This window comes from Balaenoptera borealis (assembly GCF_965194805.1).
Source record: "Balaenoptera borealis genome assembly, chromosome: 2".
In the NCBI taxonomy this organism is placed as follows: domain Eukaryota; kingdom Metazoa; phylum Chordata; class Mammalia; order Artiodactyla; family Balaenopteridae; genus Balaenoptera; species Balaenoptera borealis.
In genome coordinates this window covers 184,628,673-184,649,896 of record NC_138867.1, presented here as the reverse complement: position 1 = coordinate 184,649,896, position 21,224 = coordinate 184,628,673, and the positions used below count along the sequence as shown (strand labels likewise).

Below are 21,224 nucleotides of genomic sequence, written 5' to 3'. Positions count from 1 at the left end.
CCTGACTGTAAAACTCTTCACCAGGCTGGACAGGGTGGTACGGCATTGGCTGGGCCTGGTTTAGGATTTCGGGGTCTGGGTTTGAATGAGGGAGGGGAGATGGGGGTGAGCAATCTCTGTGTCTTCTGCTTCTGGCGCCGGGCCAGGCTCTGGAGACCCGCTTGGTGGCTTGAATGGAGGTGACTGAGAGCAACTCAGCGACCCCGGCCTGTCCCCGTGATGACAGGGGCGGATGCAGGGCCCCTCAGAGTTGGGGTGGCCGGGGAGCTGGGGGGGCAGGACCCCGGGGGTGCAGGCAGCCCGACGGGAGGGACGCGTCCCGGAAAGTCGGGGCGGGGCGGGGCGGGGGGTGGAGAGGTAGGGGCGCGGCGGGGGCTGGAGCCCCCCGCCCAGCCCCCGCGCGGCTGGGGCACGGCAGGAGGGGGCGCCCGCGGCCCTCCCGGCGCTCGGGCGGGACAAAGGCCGGAGTCCCGGCCCCTCCCCGGCGGTGCGGCGGCGACGGCCCGTGCTCTCAGAGTCCGAGCGGCCGGGCCGGCGCCCCGGCGCCCCGCCCGCCGCCGCCGCCTGACTTCTCCGGCGCCCGAGGTCGCGCGCGCTCAGGCGGGGGCGGCCGGGGATCTCCAAGCGCCGGCGCTCCCTCCTCCCGCCCGCCCCGCGCCCGCCCGCTCGGCGGCGGCGGAGGAGGCGGAGACGGCTGGCAGGCGGCGGCCAGGCGAGCGCGGCGGCCGGACCGGGGCCATGGCGCCCGCGCAGCGCCCGCTGCTGCCGCTGCTGCTGCTGCTGCTGCCGCTGCCGCCGCCTCCGCCCTTCGCGCGCGCCGAGGACGCCGCCCGCGCCAACTCGGACCGCTACGCCGTCTACTGGAACCGCAGCAACCCCAGGTGAGCGTGGCCGCGGGCGGGGACCGGGCGCCGGGAGACTCCGCACGCCCCCATCCCAGCCTGGTCTCCCGCCCCGGGCTCGGGGCGGCCCTGCGCGCTGCCCCCGGAGTGGGGGCGCCCGCTTCCCAAGGGCGCCCCCAGGGAGTTCCGGCCCCCAGAGTTTGGGGGACTCACGCTCCGTGGGCATCTACCCCCAGGGCGCCCCGCCGCCTGCAGATTTGGGCGCCCTGCATGCCCCGGCGCGCCGCCGGCCCTGGAGTTTGGGGATCCCCTCTGGCACCCTCAGATGCAGTGCGGCCCTGAGTTCCCTCCCCGGACTTGGGGCACCCCATCTTCTGGCTTCTCCAGGGACCCCCGCTGGCTTTAGAGTTGGTGGGGATTCCCGGGAACCTTGTCACTGAGCCGCGCCCGGAGGTGGGGGACCGTGGCCCCTCGGGGGAGGAGTCCAGGGGTGCGTTCTGCCGGCGGGTCCCCAGATGAACTTGGGGAAGTTAGAATGTCCCTCCCTACGGGCCGGCGTCCACATTCGCTGCAGGGGGTCCCTGGCCCCTGCTTTGCAGGGACAGAGAGACTGAGGCACCAAGGGGGCTGGTGGTCTGTCCCGGGAGTCCTGACCAGGTGGCGTCCTCTCCTGTTCTGGCGCTGGTGGGGAAACTGAGGCACAGAGGGGCCGAGCGGCTGGCTCAAGGTCACGGCCAGGGGAGCAGAGCTGGGGCAGGGACCCAGGTGGCCTTGTGCCCAGCCTGCCACGCCCGGCCGAGTTGCCCCGCCCGCCTGCCTGCAGTCCTCCTCGGTGTCAGGCGCTGAGTGCCATCTGGGGGGCAGCAGAAGCCCTTGTTTGTCGAGTGAGAAAAGTTTGCTGGTGACTGACCACATCCTGGACAGCAGCAGACACTTCGGGCCATCCAGGGTCTGGGAGGCTGGAGCGGGCTGGGGATCCGTGGGAGATGGGGCTTCGGGGTCCTGCTGCTCCCGGTCAGCCCCACGGTCACGGTCACCGTTGTACCAAGGCCAGCCGGGCTGCACGTGGGGGTAGAGGCGCTGGCCTCCCCGCCCCCTGACCCTCTGCTACCAGTCACTTTCTCTCGGTTTTCAAGCACCAGCCGCACCGCCTTCCACAGCCCGCCGTCCCCTCACTGTCCCCCACCGTTCTCCATCCTCCGCTGGAAAGTTGCATAAAGGGCCATCTTTGAGGCAGGCCTGGGACCAGGGCAGTCAGGGTCCTGGGTGGAGGCAGGGAGCACGCCCAGACACCCCCCTCCATTGCCTGGCTGTGGGGTTGGGCCCCGGGGCCGAGGGCAGAGACCCCGGGCCTAGGAGGGTTGGCCGGGCCACCATGGAGCTGGTCCCCCGCGCGGCCCGCCCCGCTGGTCACATGTGGGTTTGATTAAGGCTCTTCCTTGCGGCCGAGCAGGGAGCCCAGCGGGCAGCACTTCCCCGGCCCAAGTTTTTGGTTTCAGCTCCGGAATCTCCGTCCCGGCATGGCCTGTCCTTTGTTCTAGCAAACGCCAGACACGCGAGGAGCCTCGAACGGGGACAGAAGGGGGTCGTTGGGGCCGCCTGCTGCCCCACCTGCCACCGGGCCGCAGGCAGGACCTCGGCCGGGAAGGAGGCAGCCCCTGGGGCCGGGCTCTGGCCGGCCGCTCGGCCGCCTCCTGTTGCTGACCTGATAGCCCCGCTCCGACCAGCCGCCCGAGGGGACGGCCTTGCTGTCCAGCGCAGACCCTGGCAGTCAGGGCCTTCCTCTCCTACCTCTCCTCCCCCTTCTCTGCCTGGGGCATCCTGGGTGGGAGGTGACCTCCCCGACCTCTTGCGATGGGGTCTGGGGCCCTGGGGAGCCCCTTGCCCAAGAAGCCCGGTTGGGTCCAGAATTGGGGCTCCATCCATCGCTGAGGTTCAGGGGCTCTTCCAAAGGGGGCCTTGGAGGCCCAGGGGCCCCTCAGGAGGTTTCGTGTCCAGGGGTGTCTGGACTGGAATCTGCGTCCGGTGACAGGGTGTGTGCCAGTCACGGGAGGAGGGGTGCTGTCCGGCCTCGGGGTCCGAGGGCACCCGGAATGGAGATTTCCTGAGGGCACCCAGTCCCGGGGGCAGCTGCCAGGGTCCGGGGGTGCGGGGAGAGGTGTGGAGTCATTGAGCGGGCCCCACGCAGGAGGCAGTCCTGCGGGCAGAGACGGGCCTGTGCGGGGAGAGACAAGGATGGGGTCGAAACAGAGAGATTGGTGGCGGCGGCAGGAGGAGGAGATGGGGAACGCAGGGACGGGGGGGCCGTGCCGGAGACAGGGGCCGTGCCGGGGACAGGGGCCGTGCCGGAGACAGGGGCCGTGCCGGGGACAGGGGCCGTGCCGGGGACAGGGGCGCACACAAAAGGCACCGTGGGGACGGGGACGGAGCCAGGGCTGGGCAGGCTCGGGTGGGGGGCGGTCGGGCAGCCAGCGGAGGAGCAGGGGTGGGAGGGGATGAGTGCGCTCAGGTGGGCTCAGTGAGGCCGGCCACCCTCGCCCGGCCGGGCCTGGCACCCGCGCCGAGGTGACGCGTATGTGGCTGTGTCTCCCCAGTTGCGTTCTCCTGCTGTGCCGTGTATTTCCTGCGCACGTGAGGCTGGCGGACGTTGCCAGGAAGCCCTGCACCCACCTCCGCCGCAGCCAAAGGGTGGAGCCCAGTCCAGCCACCTGGCCCCGGCACCCCGACCAGCCGACTGTCCAGCCGTCTCTCCGGCCGGCCCCTGCCTGGGCCGGGCACTTCCGGGCTGGCTGCCGGGCGTCTCTGGACCTGTCCGCGGCCCTGGTGGGACTGGGCCGGGGGTCCTGGTCGACTGCTCACGGGCCGAGCGTGGGGCTGCGGGTGCATCTGTGTACATGGGGGACCCGGGGGCACCCAGGAGTCTCTTTGAGCTGCAGGGTGTGTCTGCACGTGTCACTGCGTGTAGCTGCGTGTTCTCGCCCATGATGTTCGGGGGTCCTGGGGCCCTGGGAGGTGCAGAACTGTGTGTGTGGAGCACATGCGTCACCCCGCCACACAGACGCTCGTGTGCCTACGTGTGCACGGCGACCCTGGCCCTGGACATTTGCATGCGCCCACGTGAGTGTGCCTGGAGTACACACGTGTGCGGGGTGCATGCATGTTTGCAGCAGTGTGTCTGGGTGTGGAATGTACGTGGTGTCTGAGGTGCGTGTGTATATCTGTGTGTGCAGATTGGCACCTGGGGAGCAGGTGCATCTGTATGTGGGATGCATGCATGTCTTTAGAGTACCTGCGTGTGCGGCCCGGCTCTGGCCGTCCCGGGGGCTCCGGTGAGGGGGCAGACACTCCACACCAGTGGGGGCACAGCTTGCCCTCCCTGCCCGCCCGGCCGCTCCTCCTCCGCCCCCTCCTCCAGCCCAGTGGGTTCCTGCTGGGGGGACGTGGCCACGTCCCATGGGCACCGTGCCACCCTCGGTGCAGAGGGGCCATCGAGGTTCAGAGCTGGCACCGGCAGGACACCCGCCGTCCCCGGGGACCCCCACCTGGTTGGGGTCCTGTAGCCCGGGTGGACCCAGCGGTGCGGACCCGGGTGGAGGCTCTGATCACCCTCGGGTGTGGGCGGCAGCCACGTTCCCCTCTCAAACGACCGGGTGGGAAGATGGCGACTGGGGCAGCATCTTCCCCATGGGGGGGGGGGATGTCGGGCACCCCGGTCCCTGCCAGCCTCGTCCACGCCTCCGGGGAACCGGCTTTGAAGGGGGCGATGCCATATTTTGCTGCATGAGGCTTTTTTGTTTCCTTTGGAAGAGGCTCGACCACCCGGCTTGCAGGGTGGGGTGGGGGGTGGCTTGGAGAGTGAGGATCCATGGGTCTGGGGGGCCGTGGGGGGCCGGGGCTCGGACTCGGGGATCTGGGAAGCCCGGCTGTGCCCTCGGGTGGGCAGCTTGGCTGCTCGGAGCCCCCGCGCCTCCTCCAGGAAGTGGGCCGGTGGGTGTTGTCACTCTGCAGATGGCAGCAGGGCGCAGCGTGGACGGGCGAGGCATGGGCGTGACCCCAGGGAATCAGAGGCCCCCGAGGGGGAGAGGAAACCGATGCAGCTCCTGTGGGCAAGCGGGGGAGCCTTGGGGACCAGGCCCTCACATCTGCAGCAGTCGTGACGTTAGGGGGGAACCGCAGTGCCGGGACTGCGGGGTGTTTCTCAGATACCCCCACCCTGCTGGGGGCCTGGGCGCTGAAGCTGGGGTCCACAGGCTTCCTGTCCCCAGCCTTGGTCCCTCCCCGCAGTGGACCTCTCCCCTGCCCAGGCTGCTCAGTTTGCAGAGGAAGGAACCGAGGCTAGGGACCAGCTCAGGACACAGGGCGGTGCGGGGGGCGCCTCCAGCCTGCCTGGGAGCTGGGCCGGGGAAGGGGCGGCCGTCTCTGACCTCGGGACCCCCCAGCAGACGTCCCGTGAGGTTCACGGGTCCCTCGAGGTCATGGGTGCAAAGGTGGTTTTCCTCGGGACGGCAGGTGCGTGAACGGGGGTCTGGAAGACAGACTTCTTTCAGGGCCGATGGCTGGTTCTGCAGCTTCCGAGCCGGGTCTGCCTGAAGGGAGGTCCCGCCTCGCAGCAGGTTTTCTCTGGGACACCCCCCTTCCCCTTTCCTCCTCCTCAGGACCCGGCACTCGGCCAGCCTTGCCCCCCTCCGCCAGGTGCTGCTTTGGGGAAATTGTCTCTTTGGAAACGGGTCCAGAGGGGGCTTGGCTGCATCCCCCACCTGGTGGGCCATGCGGGGAGAGGGCAGAGCCGCCTTTGTGGCTGTCCCATGGCGGACGCGCAGCAGAAGGCTGGGAGCACAGAAGCCAGAGTCCGAGCTCTGCACCGGCCGGCCCTGGGGGGGGGGGCCTGTCCCCACACCCCCTCCCACGCAGGGACCCTGGCTTCGAGGGGCTCGTTCCACCACCCGGGCCACGTTGCCCCTCGCCCGCCCCAACCCAGCCACGCACCCCCTAATCTGCCCACCCCATGGGTCGGGCTCCCCCTTAAGCCCCCGTTTCATGGACCCAGAGAAAGTGACTCCTCGGTGGCCATGAGGAAGTCGAGTCCAGTGGGGTGACCCCCTCCAAGAGGCAGCCACGTCTGCGGCTGGCCGAGGAGCATCAGGGACGCCATGCAGGCCGGGGGGCAGAGGAGGACGCGGTGACCGAGGCAGGTGTGCCCCGTGGACCGTGCACCTGGGCCTCCTCCTGCCTCAGACCAAGGCCTGAGGGGTGGGGTGGCCCTGAGGCCCTCCCCCTACCTTTCCTGCCCACCCAGCCCCATTTGTTTACCTCTTGCTTCAGCTCTGGGGCCCGTGCCTCAGTTTACCCATCCACACACAAGGCCATAATCGTCCTTTCTCAGCTGATCCTGCACCACCTTGGGGCCCTAATTTTCTGGGAGGTCCTCCCCACTTCCCACCAGCAGGAGGAAGGCGGCCAGGCCTTGGATGGGGGACATGTCTTCTTGGCCCCTAGAAAAGCTGGGGGAGGACACAGGTCTCAGGGGTCTTGCTGGGGGTGGCAGGCAGGGATGGGCGAGCTCGGTCCACCCTGGGCCTCGGGGCTGTTTTGCCCACTCAGGCCGGCCTGGGCGTACTGTTTGCTGGGATCTTTGTTGGCATGTCTGAGTGCCTTTAGTAGGAGCTGTGCATGGACTCAGACCAGGGAGATAGAGGCAGAGCCACAGGGAGTGAGGGGGACACAGACTCCACTGCCCGCCTTGCCCGTGCCTCAGTTTCCAGTCTGGGAAGGTGGCACAGCACCCCACCCCCATTTTGGGTGAGACTCCTAATTAGTGGCTTTGCTATTAGCATCTAATGACTTGACAGTCGCCCGATTGGAGCTGATTAGCTGCGGGCTGGGTGTTGCTGGGGAAGGGGTGGTGGGTGGGTTGGTGGCGGGTAAGGGTCACCTGGGCTTTGGGGGTGCTGCCTGCAGGGTGGACGTTGGCAGGAGGCCGGCAGGGTGAGCAGCTGGGGGTGAAGGTGGGGCGGGGCGGGGGCGGGGAGGTCTGAAAGCCTCGGGAGCCCTCTGTCTGGGAACCATCCCAAGTCAGTCATTAACCCCTTAGTGAGAATTTCGATCTCTATCCGCCGCTCCCGCGGAGCATTTGCATATCAGGCTTCGGCACTAACGGAGGAAATGAAGGCTTTGTCTTGCTCTCACCAGGCTCCGTTTGGGGTGGGGGCCTGCTCCCCTGCATAAGCGTCACCCTGAGCAGGGGCAAGGCGCCAACTTGGAACAGGAATGCCAACGCAGCAAGGCCATCACTATTTTAGAGCAGGGAAGGGAGAAAAATGGTCCATTTAGGCGGCCAGAGCTCAGGTGTGTGTGTGGGTGTAGGCGTCTCCTGGGGACCCGCCTGTCTGGGGTCCTCACTCCCCCACCTGGGGGGCAGCTTTCTGCTCCCCATGACTCTAGCACCTCAGAGACCTCGAGTCTTTGGCCTTTGTTTGATTAGCAAACATGTATCGAGCACCACTGTATACAGGGCCTGTGCGGGCTACAGGGAAAAGGGCAGAGAAGGAGGCCAACCCCCAGGATCCAAGGAAGGCAGACAATGGGCTGCTTAAAGGTATAAATACGATGATGTCCAAACGAGATGAAAAAAAAAGTAGGGAAAAATGTAGGGAAAAAGTAGGGAAAAACGTGCCAGGCAGAGGGAACAGCATGTGCAAAGGCCCTGGGGTGGGGCTTCCCTGGTGGCACAGTGATTAGGAATCCGCCTGCCAATGCAGGGGACCCGGGTTCGAGCCCTGGTCCGGGAAGATCCCACATGCTGTGGAGCAGCTAAGCCCGTGCTCCGCAACTAGTGAGCCTGCGCTCTAGAGCCCACGAGCCATAACTACTGAGCCCAGGCACCACAACTACTGAAGCCCGCGCGCGACTAGAGCCCGTGCTCTGCAACTGCAACAAGAGAAGAGAAACCTGCGCACAGCAACAAAGAGTAGCCCCCCCTCGCCGCAACTAGAGAAAGCCCGCGTGCAGCAACGAAGACCCAACGCAGCCAAAAAAAAAAGGCCCTGGGGTGGGACCAGGAGCAGCCCGGAGGCTGGTGTGCCTGGAGGGGAGTGAGCTGGGGGAGCCAGAGGGCAATGAGGTTGGGGATGGACGGGGGCCACATGTGGCCTCATGGGCCTGGGAGGACTGTGGATTTTGTTCAGTTTTGGGGGAGCCAATGGAGGGCTTTGAGACAGTGGGTCACGGGGTCTGATATACACTCAGAAAAGTGAGCCCTGGATTTTGGGAGGCAGGAGTCTGGCCGCCCTAGTGGGGCCCAGGTGTCCAGCCTCTGAGACAGCAAAGCAGCTTCGGTCTCTGATGTTCTTCAGAAAGTGAGCTGGGGGGACCTGACGGGTGCAGGTGTCACGGGGGGAGGGAGGCAAGCCTGATGGGACAGGCAGGAGGAAAGGGGAGCCCACCTTCTGGAGTCCGTTCTCTCCAGAAAGACCGTGCGTGGAGTCACGTTCTCTTTCAGGTTGAGTATACATCCCTCGGCATCGTGCCAGGGCAAGAGGGAACACTGAGGGCCGGAGGCCAGGACCAGGACTCCCCCCACTGCCTGTGGTTCCCCGTCACAGCCTCCCCTGCAGGGCCCACCTGGGTGAGGCTGGGTCCCTGGGCGGCTGCTGGGCCACAGCTGCCATTGATCGGCTGATCAATGGGGCTTTCAGTGGGGCCGGGAAGGAGCGAAAATGACTTTTCAAAAAGCCTGGAGCAGCTTCTGCATCGATCGTGCCCAAGGGGCCGGAGGACGCGGCCGGTCAATGAGACGCCCGTGCCTGGCCAGCCGTGGAGCTGCCTGAGGGACGGGCAGGGTCCCAGCCCGACCCAGGGCCGCCCCGCATGCATCTATGCAGTGCCTGCTGTGTACAGAGCTGGAGTTCTCCCATCAGCCTTGAGGACCATCCCCACGGCACAGAGTTGGAAACTGAGGCTTTGAGAAGAGGAGCTGAGACCTAGCTGGGTTCCAACCTGTGACTGACCCACATTTGAGGTTCCTTGGCCCCCAACTGACCCCCGAGGCCAGACACATTTATTCTGCAAACGCCTTCCCACCTCTGCGAGAGGGGGTGGCCTCCCCGTCCCTGGACGAACCCAGTGGAGCAGGGAAGGGGCTGGAGGTGAATCCACTCCCCCGCTCCCCAACCTGAAATTCTGCGAGCCTTGACCTCAGCCCCAGACGTGAATCATCACGCTGGGTCCCTGCTGACGGAGGGGGAGACTGAGGCACCATGAGCTGGTCCCCTGTCTCCGTCATTCCAGCTCTGGGTTCCCAGGAGCCCTCGCCCCCACCTGGCTCAGTCTCACGGGCGTGGGGGGGGCCAGCCGATGCCATCTGATAATCCAGCTGCCCCCTCAGGTGCCAGCTGTGGGGATTAGCGCCCCCGGCACGGGGGCCACCTTGCTCCCTCCCATGGGCCGGGGCGGCTGGCACGGCGGGCACGGAGGCAGCGGCGTGGCTGGGATCCTAGCAGCCCTCCCTGCCTCTGACCCGCACTAGGCCTCAGTTTCCCAGCCGATACAGAGAGTGGAGGAGGCTGGGGGAGCCCGCCCCCCAACCCTCTGATGCTCAGGCCTTTTATGTGCTAATAAGCCCCTCTCAGGAGGCCCCCTTGTCCCCCCTCGGTCCAGGCCACGTTTACATGACGGGCCTGGGGCACCGCATCCAGGAGGTCTAGGGGCTCCTGGCGCTGTAGCCCGAGGCGGTGATGGAAGGGGAGCTGCTGGTCCCTCGCTCAGCTGACCTCCATCCTTGACAGATGAGCCTGGGTCAGGAGCCCCCCCCCCAGAGAAAGGGGTGCAGGCTGCATGACAGTGTGGGGAGACCTCCAGAGCAAAGCCTGGGAGGCAGGGCTTGGGGGTGGAGGTGTCAGGGGTGGGGAAGCTGGTGGGGTGACCAGGAAGTTGAGGGGTAGCTGCCAGATTTTGGAGGCTCTGGAGGAAGAAGGAAGGATGTCACACAGGATGGAAGGGGTGGGGCTGGAGGGCTTGAACCCAGGGCACCCCTGAGTTGGACTGAGCGAGGGAGGGCCTGAGCATCCTTTATGCCAAACCCCGCCCCCTCTGGGGAAACTGAGGCTAGGGGAGGGGCAGAGCTTGCCCCAGAGAGGCTGGGAACACTTGGCCTGTGTCCCACACTGCCCTCGGCCTTCTTTTTTTTTTTTTTTTTACATCTTTATTGGAGTATAATTGCTTTACAATGGTGTGTTAGTTTCTGCTTTATAACAAAGTGAATCAGCTATACGTATACATATACCCCCATATCCCCTCCCTCTTGCGTCTCCCTCCCACCCTCCCTATCCCACCCCTCTAGGTGGTCACAAAGCACCGAGCTGATCTCCCTGTGCTATGCGGCCTCTTCCCACTAGCTATCTATTTTACATTTGGTAGTGTATATAAGTCCATGCCACTCTCTCACTTTGTCCCAGCTTACGCTTCCCCCTCCCCATGTCCTCAAGTCCATTCTCTATGTCCGCGTTGTTTTTATTCCTGTCCTGGCCCTAGGTTCTTCAGAACCATTTTTTTTTTTTTTAGATTCCATATGTATGTGTTAGCATACGGTATTTATTTTTCTCTTTCTGACTTATTTCACTCTGTATGACAGACTCTCGGTCCATCCACCTCACTACAAATAACTCAATTTCATTTTTTTTTATGGCTGAGTAATATTGAAACCTCTCTAGTAACGAACTATAGAAATGATCCCTGAAAGTATAGTCTTGCCCTCGGCCTTCTTGGCAGGCAAATTTGCAAAAGGAAAGCTGAGGAGGCTGCATCTGGGGATGGCGTGGGGGGCTGCCTGGAGGAGGGGGCATCAAAGTCAAGCAGTAAGGTTTTTGGAGAGGGACTTCCTGGTGGGGTGGGGGACATCTTGTGCCAGGCCTGTTGCGGCTGAGGGGCCCAGATGTGGATTCTGCAGGGGGTGGAGAGACTGGGGGGCTCCGAGTCACGTGGCGCCTGCTCGTTTGCACGTGGTTATCCAGAATGCCTGCCGGCAGCCCCTCTTCCCCAGCGCCCACCTCGTGGGCTCAGCGCTAGTCCCAGTGTCAAGGAGCCTGCTGTGGCCTTGGTGGGGCAGGGTTGTGCCAGGCAGGGGGCCGTGGGCTCGGACCCTGGCACCTGTCTGTGGGTAGGGTGCCCGCCCATCGGTCCCCTAAGCCCTCCCCCTTCCCCATCTCTGACCTACCCCTTTCTACCTGCACTGACCCGTCTCCACCCGCCTTCGTGCTTCCTGTCCCCTACCCCGTCCCCTCCCACGCGCTGACCGCTGACCCCTCTCTATTTACCCCATCCCTGACCCTCCCCTTCTCCCTTGCACTGATCCGTCATCCCCATCTCGGGCCCCGCCCCTCCCCCCGCGCTGACCGCCGGCCCCGCCCCCAGGTTCCACGCGGGCTCGGCGGACGACGACGGCGGCGGCTACACGGTGGAGGTGAGCATCAACGACTACCTGGACATCTACTGCCCGCACTACGGGGCGCCACTGCCGCCGGCCGAGCGCATGGAGCACTACGTGCTGTACATGGTCAACGGCGAGGGCCACGCCTCCTGCGACCACCGGCAGCGCGGCTTCAAGCGCTGGGAGTGTAACCGGCCCGCGGCGCCCGGGGGGCCGCTCAAGTTCTCGGAGAAGTTCCAGCTCTTCACGCCCTTCTCGCTGGGCTTCGAGTTCCGCCCGGGCCATGAGTACTACTACATCTGTGAGTGGAGGCGGGCCAGGGGCGCGAGGGGGGGGGGGGCCCCCTCCTCCGCGCTGGCCTCCGTCTCCGGGCGGGTGCTCCGGTGGTCTCGCCATCCTCCCCGCAAGCCCCCCTGTGACCTCGGCCTCTGGATAAGCCTCTGGGCCTCTGGACTGGGACCATGTGGTCAGCCTGTCCCACACTGAGACCGGGGGTGCCGTCCCCCCATTGCACTGAGGCGGGAAACTGAGGCCTGCGAAATCTTGAGGGAGGGGGTGAGGGCGACCAACCCTGGACCCGGCAGGGGTCTCCCGGGCCCACCCCCCACCTCCCAGCGGCCCACCCGCGCCCAGATTCCCCGAGGAGCGTGGGACTTTTCCCTGTCAGCTGGTGGCAGCCTTGGGACACTGGGCATGCGTGCCCCGCTGTGAGCCTTGCGTGGGGGCCGGGTAGGCTGCCCCCACCTGTCCTGGGCATCAGGGGTTCCCAAGGGGCCCCTTTTTCCTTCCCATCAAGTGCCAAGGGCAGGGTCTGGGGAGGCGGCAGAGTCGGGCCTGGGTTCAAGTTCCCGTTCAGTGGGGCCTTGGCAGACTGTAGTCTGAGAACCTAAACCAGGAATACTGGGGTCCAGGCATCGCCCCTGCTGAGAGGGGGTATCAGGGAGCCCACCTTGGCATCGGACTGATGCCTCTCCCGAGGCGGTGAGACTTCAACGGATTGTGGAGTCCCGTTTCTCAGCGTCCTGGGGGCTGATGGGGAGCAGGTGGGAGGGGGGGTCTGCCCCCCGGGGCTTCGGAGAGGGAACCAGCGCCTCCCCACCCCGGTTCCTGCTGAGTCAAATTAAACTCTACAAGGCTCCCATTTCCTCCTTTCTCTGCTCTATTTGGAATTTTTCTTTTTAATTCAGGGAAGAAGAGGGTGGGGGAGGGGAAGAAGGTGCTTAAATTAAGTCTCCATAATATAAGAAAAATTACATTTTTCTTTCCGAGACGGGAGTTTCATAAAGATAATTATTGTAATTATTCGTCCTATCTCTGTGATGAATGTTACTTTTATTACGTGCTTTTTATCTTCATCTCCCAGCACGAGGGGCTTCTGGGGGGCGGGCAGAGGTGATGGCCACAGAGAGGACCGGCCGAGAGCACAGGCGGGGGCAGGGCCAGCCGCAGCCGTGTGGGTGCCCGTGCCTGTTCACGTGTGTGAGCCCCACCCCCCGCAGGGCCTCAGGCCTCCCTCCCTGCCCCTGTCCTGGTCCCCGAGCTCCTCCCTCCTGACTCATGGCTGATGCTCTGGTACCTCCCCCGCCCGCCAAGTGGGCCAAGAAGCTGGGAGCCCTATGGTGGAATTTTAGGTGTGAGGACCCAATGCACTTCGGCCTGCACATGACTCGGCGGTGTGGGTCGCTCTCCAGGTGAGGCCGGAAGCTGCCTCCTTCCCAGGGGTAACTGGGTTCCCGGCGTCACCCAGATGGAAAGAATGATTGCCAAAGCACCTCCCATGGACCAGATGAGGTCCAGATAGGGGGTGACTTGCCGATAGGCACCCTGAGAGCAGGGATTTGATCCCTGGTCAATCATTTGGTTACACTGATTTTTTTTTTTTGCTGTTTGATTTTTGTTTTGTTTTGTTTTTGGCCGTGCTGCATGGCATGCGGGATCTTAGTTCCCCGACCAAGGATGGAAGCCGTGCCCCTGGCAGTGAAAGCTAACCACTGGACCGCCAGGGAATTCCCTTTTTTTGCTGATTGGAAACACACCTATTTTTATTCATCACCTTTGAACTTTGCCCTGTGATGCCCTGGGGTGAGATGGAGCCCTGGGGTGACATAGACACCTCACCTGACCCCCGTCTCTGGGGTTAGGATTCAGCAAACTGAGAGGTAGGGGGTGAGTGCAAGAGGACTTCTGGGAAATCATGGGCATTGTGTCTGGGGCTTTGATGTATGATGAGGAGTTTTATGGGTGGATTCCCCAACCTGGGGTCAGGGTTGGGTTACCGGCATAGGGAAGGGGATACAGCCTCAAGAGGTCTCAGGCACCAAGAGCCTCCTGCCCTACTAACCCCCAACCCCTTTCTTCCAGCTGCCACGCCCCCCAATGCTGTGGACCGACCCTGCCTGCGGCTGAAGGTTTACGTGCGACCGACCAGTAAGTTATCGGTGGGGGTTCATGTAGGCTCCTCAACTCACAGAACCCAGTGAGTCGTCAGCGGAGTTAGGAGGCGGTCATGGCATAGCCTGGGGAGTCCCACAACCTCAGCGATGGCTGGGACAGGCCCTGCCTGAGCCTCTGTTTTTCCATCTGCAAATGGGGCCATTTCAGACCTTCAAGAATGAGGGTTGAAGTCCATGGCTGGGCTTCATTGAGGCCGAAGCCCCCTTCACCCAGTGAGCGGGTATCACGGAAGTTCTCTGAGATGGACCAACGGGTCTGTGTTCTGAGCTCCTGAAACATGGGGAAGGGGGATCCTGCAGCCTCGCCACTTCACCCGGCGCCTGCTGATTGCCATGCTCTGCATTGGAGGCACAGCCTCAGCCGAGGTGGACAGAAATCTCTGTGCCCTTGGAGGAGCAGCGAAATGGAGATTTTTTTTTTTTTTTTTTTTTTTTGGCTGCGCAGTGCATATGGGATCTTAGCTCTCTGACCAAGGGTGGAACCCGTGCCCCCTGCATTGGGAGCGCGGAGTCTTAACCACTGGACCGCCAGGGAAGTCCCGTAATGGAGATGTTTAACAATGTCAGGTCGTGGTGAGGTCTAGGAAGCAGGGTGGGGGGTGGGAGGCCTGCCACTGACCCCCCTGTCTCCCTGTCTACCCAGACGAGAGCCTGTATGAGGCCCCCGAGCCCATCTTCACCAGCAATAACTCATGCAGCGGCCTGCGCAGCTGCCAGCTCTTCCTCAGCACCGTCCCCGTACTGTGGACCTTCCTGGGCTCCTAGTCCCCAATGGGATGTTGGCTCCGCCCTGATGGCCCGCCTCCGAGACCAAATAGAGACTCCGCTTCTCCCACGACTGGTGCTGCTTCGCAGGGCAGGGGGCCGTCCACCCGCCCCAGGGCTGAAGGGGGGTGAGGGCAGCCGAGGTCCCCCAACCCTGTGCCAGAGGGGCCGGGTGTCTGCTCAGCTCCTGGCCATGCTGTCTTGTCCAGGGGACCTGCTGAACCCTGGGATCTCTTGGTGATGTTGGTTTTTGTTTTTGTTTTTTAAGTGTATTTTTCATGGTTGCATCAGAAAGACTTGAGTTTTTAATTTAATTTATTCCTTGCTGTCGCCTGTGACTTTGGGAAGGAAACAGAATGGACAGACAGACGGGGCAGGGGTCCCTGGCCCCCTTGAGGGGAGGGGGATTGGGGCACCCCTGGCCTGGTCACTCCATTTGTTGGGTCCTGGGTGGAGGCAACCATGGAGTGGAACCCCAGGTGCCACGGGACAGGCTGGCCTGAGGCAGAAGGGGCGGGTGATGAGTCCCCCCGATTCTGGTGCGGGGCCCTCAGACCCCTGTCCTGCCAGCTCTACCCTCCTCCCTCCTGGCGATTGTCTCCTAGAGCAGAAAACCACGGGGTTTCACCAGCGGCCACCATGGAGCCCCGGCCCCCTCGAAATCATAGCATCACAACGTCTTAGAGATGATGTAGGCCCCACCTGTCTGCCCAGCCTCACACAGTCGCCCCCGAGGCCGAGAAGACGTTATATTTCTGTAAATAGAGCCAGCAAGTATATACTGTGATTTATTTTTACTGTATTCCTGAGGATGGACTGGAATGTTTCTTTTTCTCTCACCCCTTCATGGGGGGGGGCTTTTATTTTGATGGGGGGGGGTTGGGGTAGACTTCTTAGCGTAGAAGCCGCACTTCACAATAAGCTCCTTTGTCTGTCAGACCCCCTTCCCTCTACTGTATGACTAATAATGTTTGTAAGAAAAGGGAAAACAGGACAAAACAAAATGGGGGGGAGGGGAACATCACCACCAAAAAAGAGAAACTCCCTCCCAAAAACACTCTAATGAAGTAAACAGTGCATTTATACAGATTTCATATTTCTACCCGCCTTTCCTGATCTGTGTTTTATATATATTATATATAAATATATATGGTGCGCGGCCGCCGGAAGATGGCTCGGGCACGCCAGTGGGGGGCTTTTGTAGGGGTCGTGGGCGGGCGGCATTGCCACGCCTGGAGCTGGCGGCGGGCCCCCCCCGCAACCCCGTCACAATCAACTTTGGATTCTGTATTTTTTTATAATAAAATGAGCGTAAGCATCCAGGCTGTGTGTCTGTGTTGGGGCCGCAGGTCGGGTCTGGAACCTGCTGGGGAGGGGTGTCTTTAAGGAATGTCTGGAGACCCCGGGGCCAGTTGTGATCCTTTGGTTTTGTGTATCGTTTGGGTGCCTGGCCCCGAACTGAGCATCTTATGGGGTGCTGTGCCCTTCATACCACCCCTAGGAGAGGGGAACAAGCCCCTCTCCCCTGGGGCAGCTGGGAGGATGGAGGGAAGAGACGGAGCTGGCTTTGAATACACAGCAGGGGCTTGTTAAGTGTCTTTCACTCGATGCACCTGAGCAGGTGGGAATCCCTGGACCCCAGGGCCAGTCAAGGCCTCCTGTACCCTTGTCCTCACTTGGGGGCGGTCCTTGGGTTCTATGACAGGTCTTTTAGGATCCAACCAAATTCCGTGCCATCTTGGTCGCCAAGCTCTGCGGAGGGGTGACTCAGTTTCTCCAACTGCTCCAGGCAAGGGTGGGGGTTTGCCATCTCGAATTCCCTCCTGGCTTTCCGAAAGACATGTGTCAGAGGCTTCTGGGGTCCCGGGGGCCTTCACCCCAGCCTGTCCCCGGAGAGGCACAGAACAGGGCGGAGAGACTGGGGACTCGGGTCTGCTCCTTGCCTCAGTGTCACCCGCAGGGACTGCGGCGTCCTGGGCACAATTAGCCAAGAGGGAAGGCTGTCAGCTAATTAATTCGGCCGTGCTGGGTCCAGCGACGGGGGCTGCCTCTTAATGAGGCCAGGAAGCGGCACAAAGACCCCTGTGTGCGCCCCGCCTGCCCTGCCCATTAGCAGTGGGACGGAGAGTGGCCACTGCCAAGCACCCCGGAGGGAGAGCCGAGGGGTCCCCCCACTCTGTGGAGAGGACCCCGAGGCCCAGAGAGGGAGGAGGCCCCCCTGTGTCCACCCCCCTGAGACCCCTCGCTCGAACACCCCAACTCGGCCACGGGGACAGAGGAAACTGGAGGGCAAGGATTAAATGCAGGGGTCGTGGGGCAGAATCGTAGCAGCTAACTTTGACTTTGTTATTTAAAAAAAAGTTATTGAGATACAGTTCACATACCACACAATCCATCCGTTTAAAGTACGATTCCACAATTTTTATCCATTCACAGGGTTGTGCAACCATCACCACTATCTAATTCCAGAACATTCTATCACCCCAAAAAGAAGCCCCATCCCCCTCCCCAGCCCCTGACAACCAGGAACCCACGCTCTGTGTCTGTGGATCTGCCTGTCCTGGACGTTTCCCATCAGTGGAATCACACCCTGTGTGTCCTTCTGTGTCTGGCTTCTCTCACTGAGCATCATGTTCTCAGGGTCTCTGCACGTTGTAGCGAGTGTCAGGGCTTCTGTCCTTTTCATGGCTGAGTGATGGTCCAGTGTGTGGAGGGATGACTTTCTGTCCATTCACTAGTTTGTGGACATTTGGGTTGTTTCCTTTTAGCTATTCTGAGGACTTTTGAGACAAAATTTTAACACAAAAAGGTGACCTTGGATGGGTAAGTATAAAAATAGCTCTATTCCCACCTCGGGGCCTTTGCACGTGCTGTTCCCCCCTCTCTGGTGTGCCCTTTCTGCAGACCACTGCTTGACTCTCTCCCCCAGCCCCTTCATAAGGGGTACATGTCCCCTCTAGACCTCCCTGGCCAAGTGGCTCTCACCCCATCCCCCTGCTGTCAAATCTCTGATTCTTTTCTTCTTTTTTTTTAACAATAATGTGTATTTATTTACCAGGCATTATTTACACCTAATTTACCACATGTATCTTTTTTTTTTTTATTAGATCTTTATTGGAGTATAATTGCTTCACAATACTATGTTAGTTTCTGTTGTACAACAAAGCGAATCAGCCATATGCATACACATGTCCCCACATCCCCTCCCTCTGGAGCCTCCCTCCCACCCTCCCTATCCCACCCCTCTAGGTGGTCACAAAGCACCGAGCTGATCTCCCTGTGCTATGTGGCTGCTTCCCACCAGCCAAGTATTTTACATTCGGTAGTGTATATACATAGATGCTTCTCTCACTTCGCCCCAGCTTCCCCCCACCCCATGTCCTCAAGTCCATTCTCTATGTCTACCTCTTTACTCCTGCCCTGCGACTAGGTTCATCAGTACCATTTTTTTTTTTTTTTAAGATTCCATATATATGTGTTAGCATACGGTATTTGTTTTTCTCTTTCTGACTTACTTCACTCTGTACGACAGACTCTAGGTCCATCCACCTCACTACAAATAACTCAATTTCGTTTCTTTTTATGGCTGAGTAATATTCCATTGTATATATGTGGCACATCTTCTTCATCCATTCATCTGTCGATGGACATTTAGGTTGGTTCCACGTCCTGGCTATTGTAAATAGTGCTGCAATGAACATTATGGTACACATCAAAAACAGTGGTTAGATGCCACGAAGTAGGTGGCAATGCCTTAACCGTATGCGTGTTGTCAGGCCCGAGGGCCTCTTCCATCCTGGTCGAGGGGAGTGCTAACCTTCTCTCCTTTCATACAACACAAATCTCTGATTCTTTACTTGTCCGTCTTCCCCACCGGCTGGGAGTCCCCAGAGGGCGGGGGGGGGGATGGGCCCACAGTCAGGAGTCTCCCCTGGGACTTGTCATCTGCCACATGCACAGACACGCGTGCACACACGTGTGTGGAGGAACCCCATGGCCGCGCCCACCTGTGCGCACCCTTGTACCGACGGATGCTTGCGTTTGGGGCCTGGGTCTCTCAGGAACCACGCTGTCCATCACTGGTCAACAGCCACGGCCTCGGGGGCCACCACCAAGGTGCAGAGTGGCCCCTCACTCCTGGGGCTGCACTGGGCACAGCGGGGTACCCCCAGGGTGGCCATCAGTAAAGGGGTCCTGCGCGTACCCAGAGGATCCCCAAGGGCGGGGGGTCAGGGAGGTGGGGAGGGGGAGTCCTGAGGTTTCCCCCACATCCTGATGGTCGCTCTCGGGTGGAGCCAGGCCTCCCGGTCGGGGCCCCCTCAGATTCATGGTCGCCTTGGCTTGGGGGCATCAATGCCCACAGTCACAGGAGGGCACCCCACAGCCCTTCCCCTCTGGGCCCCTGAGTCCCCCTCTAATCTGTGGCGCTGTCTCAGGAGAAGCCCCAGGCCACACCCTGAGTCCCCGACCACCTCCCCACCCCGTGACCGTGACGAGGGGGCTCACGCCTCGCCCTCTGGACTGATGGGGACCACCCTGGCTTTCAGGGGTCCGATCAAGTCCCTTGACCACAGTCACGCAGTGGGTCATGTCACGCGGAGGGAAGGCCACTATCCCAGGGGCCCGGGGCTCACGTCCCCAGTCTAGGTGCCTCCACCTGCCACCGGCTCCCTCGGGGACCTTCTGCCTCCCTGGGGTGCTGCCGCCCCACCCCCCCACGTTTCCCATGTCAATGCCAGCGCCCCCCAGCAAACAGTGAGCACCTACTGTGTGCAGTCAGAGCAGGGCCCTCCCTCTGTCTGTGGCGTCAGGGCGAGGACAGTGGGGCCTGCCCCAGTGGGCCCCGGGCCCCATATTTGGCGGGCTTATGGGTCATGGGAGGAGGCCACGGAGATGGGGACTGTGGACCAGGTTGCAGGTGGCCAGGCGGCCACTGACAGACAAATAAAAAGCGAGTTCACAGCCCGGGAGCCCCTGAGGAGCCATAAATCACATGAGATGACACACAAGGCGGAAATTAAGTGGCTGCAGCTGGGCTGGTGTGGCTGGTGGGGCTGAGACAGGTGGGGGCGGGGGGAGCCAGGAGCCCCTCCCACCTTCAGTTTCCCCCCCCCCAACCCCGGAGCTGCTGGCGGTGGTCCTTACTGGAACAATACTTGTGAGGATGATTAGGGCTGGGGCTGGGTGTGGACCTGGGACAGGGAGGGGCCTCAAATGCTGGGCATGGGGCAGGTGCAGGACAGAGACGGACTGCTGGGAGATTGAGGCCTTTCTTCACCTGATCTTGATGGAGGCTGGGTGGGGAGGCGGGTAGGAGCAAAGGAGATGGGCAGCGGGGGCCGCGGGAGGCTTGTGGGGCAGGACTGGAGGCCAGGGAGGAGGAGAGGACTCTGGGTGGGGAACTGCTGAGCCTGAGAACCCCGGCTTCCCTTCAGGGAGGCGTCCAGGAGGCCACTGACCCTTCTGTGCCTTCTCTGCTGGAGAAGAGAGCCCACCCCATCCATCCTCTCCATGCTTACCGGCTCACTTATGGGAGCCAGGAAACTTGGGTTGGAGGCAGGGGTGTCGGGGGGGGGGCGGGACCCCTTCCTCTGGGGCCGCCCACCTGACAGCCCCTCACCCACCCCATTGGTCCGGAAACGGAGGTTGAGGCCCGGAGGTGATCGATGGGCCCTAATGGACAATGCAGTCCCTGGGGAAGGGGGGGGCAGCGAGTGGTGGAGGAGACCACCCCCTCTCCTGCACAGAGGGGGAAACTGAGGCCTCACCAGGCCCCACATGTCAATGGGGTGAATCCAGGGTGAGCCCCAGGCCTCCGTGGGATCAGGAGTTGGATCTGAGTTGGGCCTAGGGCAGCCGGCGATGGAGGAGGCCTGGGTTCCCCGACAGCAGCCCGGGTGGGGGCGGCCCTGCAAGCCCCTCCTCCAGGAAACACCAGGCTGTGTGGCCTCCCAGTGCAGGGAGGTGAGGGCGGGTATTGTCTATGGCGCCCCCGGATCCCCGCACCCGCCGGGCCACCCTCCTCCGCGGCTTCCAGGATTTGTTTGCACCATCTACTGATCCCTCCCCGGGAATCTGAGGCAGGCCTCAGGGGCGTTGCCCCAGCCCCGGCGGGGTTCCTGGGGGGAGGAAGGGGCGGCGAGAGGTGGTGCTGGGCCCCTGGGGGCCCTCGGGCCAGGCTGGGATGGGCCAGAGGACCAGCTGCTTCTCTCACACCGGTTTCCGGCTCTAAGTGCTTAAAAGCTTCCTGCGGCCTCTGGGACCTGCAGGCTGGCGGGCGGGCGGGGGAAGGGTAGTGGGGGCCGAGGCTGGGGGTGCCTCCACCCGAAAAGCCCTAGCCCCCGAGACAGGCGGTGCATCCCAGCACGTCTGCCCCCTCCACCACCCCCCCAACGCCGCTGAGCCCGAGGTCCTGGATCCCGCACTCCTTCCCCTGCTCAAATCCCTGCTTGGCCCCCAGGTACCCAGGACAAGGCCCCACCCCTCCCGTGAGGCCCTGCCCACTGCGCTCCCCCCTCCCTCCTTTCCTTCCCCCGCCGCCCAGATGGGCCCCCCAGCCAGCGGCGCGGTTCCCTGCGCTCATCTCACCCTGGAGGGCCTGCTCTGGGCCTCAGTTTCCCCGTTTACAAAGTGGGGGTGTGAGCTCCGGTCTGGGGTGGGGAGGACAGGCCCGGTTTGAGAGCTTTGGCTAAGCTGCCCCCTCCCCCGGGACTCAGTCTCCCCAGCTGTGTGGTGTGGTGC

The 21,224-nt window shown here is 62.4% G+C and overlaps 1 protein-coding gene across 1 annotated transcript; it reads left to right on the top strand.

Moving 5' to 3' along the window:
• The first annotated feature begins 573 nt into the window (after positions 1 to 573).
• EFNA2 (ephrin A2) lies at positions 574 to 15,801 on the top strand. Its single transcript, XM_082380421.1, has 4 exons — positions 574 to 881; positions 11,250 to 11,566; positions 13,627 to 13,692; positions 14,362 to 15,801. Exons 1-4 carry the CDS (start codon positions 739 to 741, stop codon positions 14,481 to 14,483), a joined length of 648 nt encoding a protein of 215 aa, XP_082236547.1. The 5' UTR covers positions 574 to 738; the 3' UTR covers positions 14,484 to 15,801.
• The last annotated feature ends 5,423 nt before the right edge of the window (positions 15,802 to 21,224 follow it).

Excerpts from the sequence above, each read along its gene's own strand:
- EFNA2 (XM_082380421.1), top strand. The coding sequence starts at position 739 with ATGGCGCCCGCGCAGCGCCCGCTGCTGCCGCTGCTGCTGCTGCTGCTG. Across the intron at positions 11,567-13,626 it reads CCATGAGTACTACTACATCT|CTGCCACGCCCCCCAATGCT; the intron begins GTGAGTGGAGGC and ends CCTTTCTTCCAG. Across the intron at positions 13,693-14,361 it reads GGTTTACGTGCGACCGACCA|ACGAGAGCCTGTATGAGGCC; the intron begins GTAAGTTATCGG and ends CTGTCTACCCAG.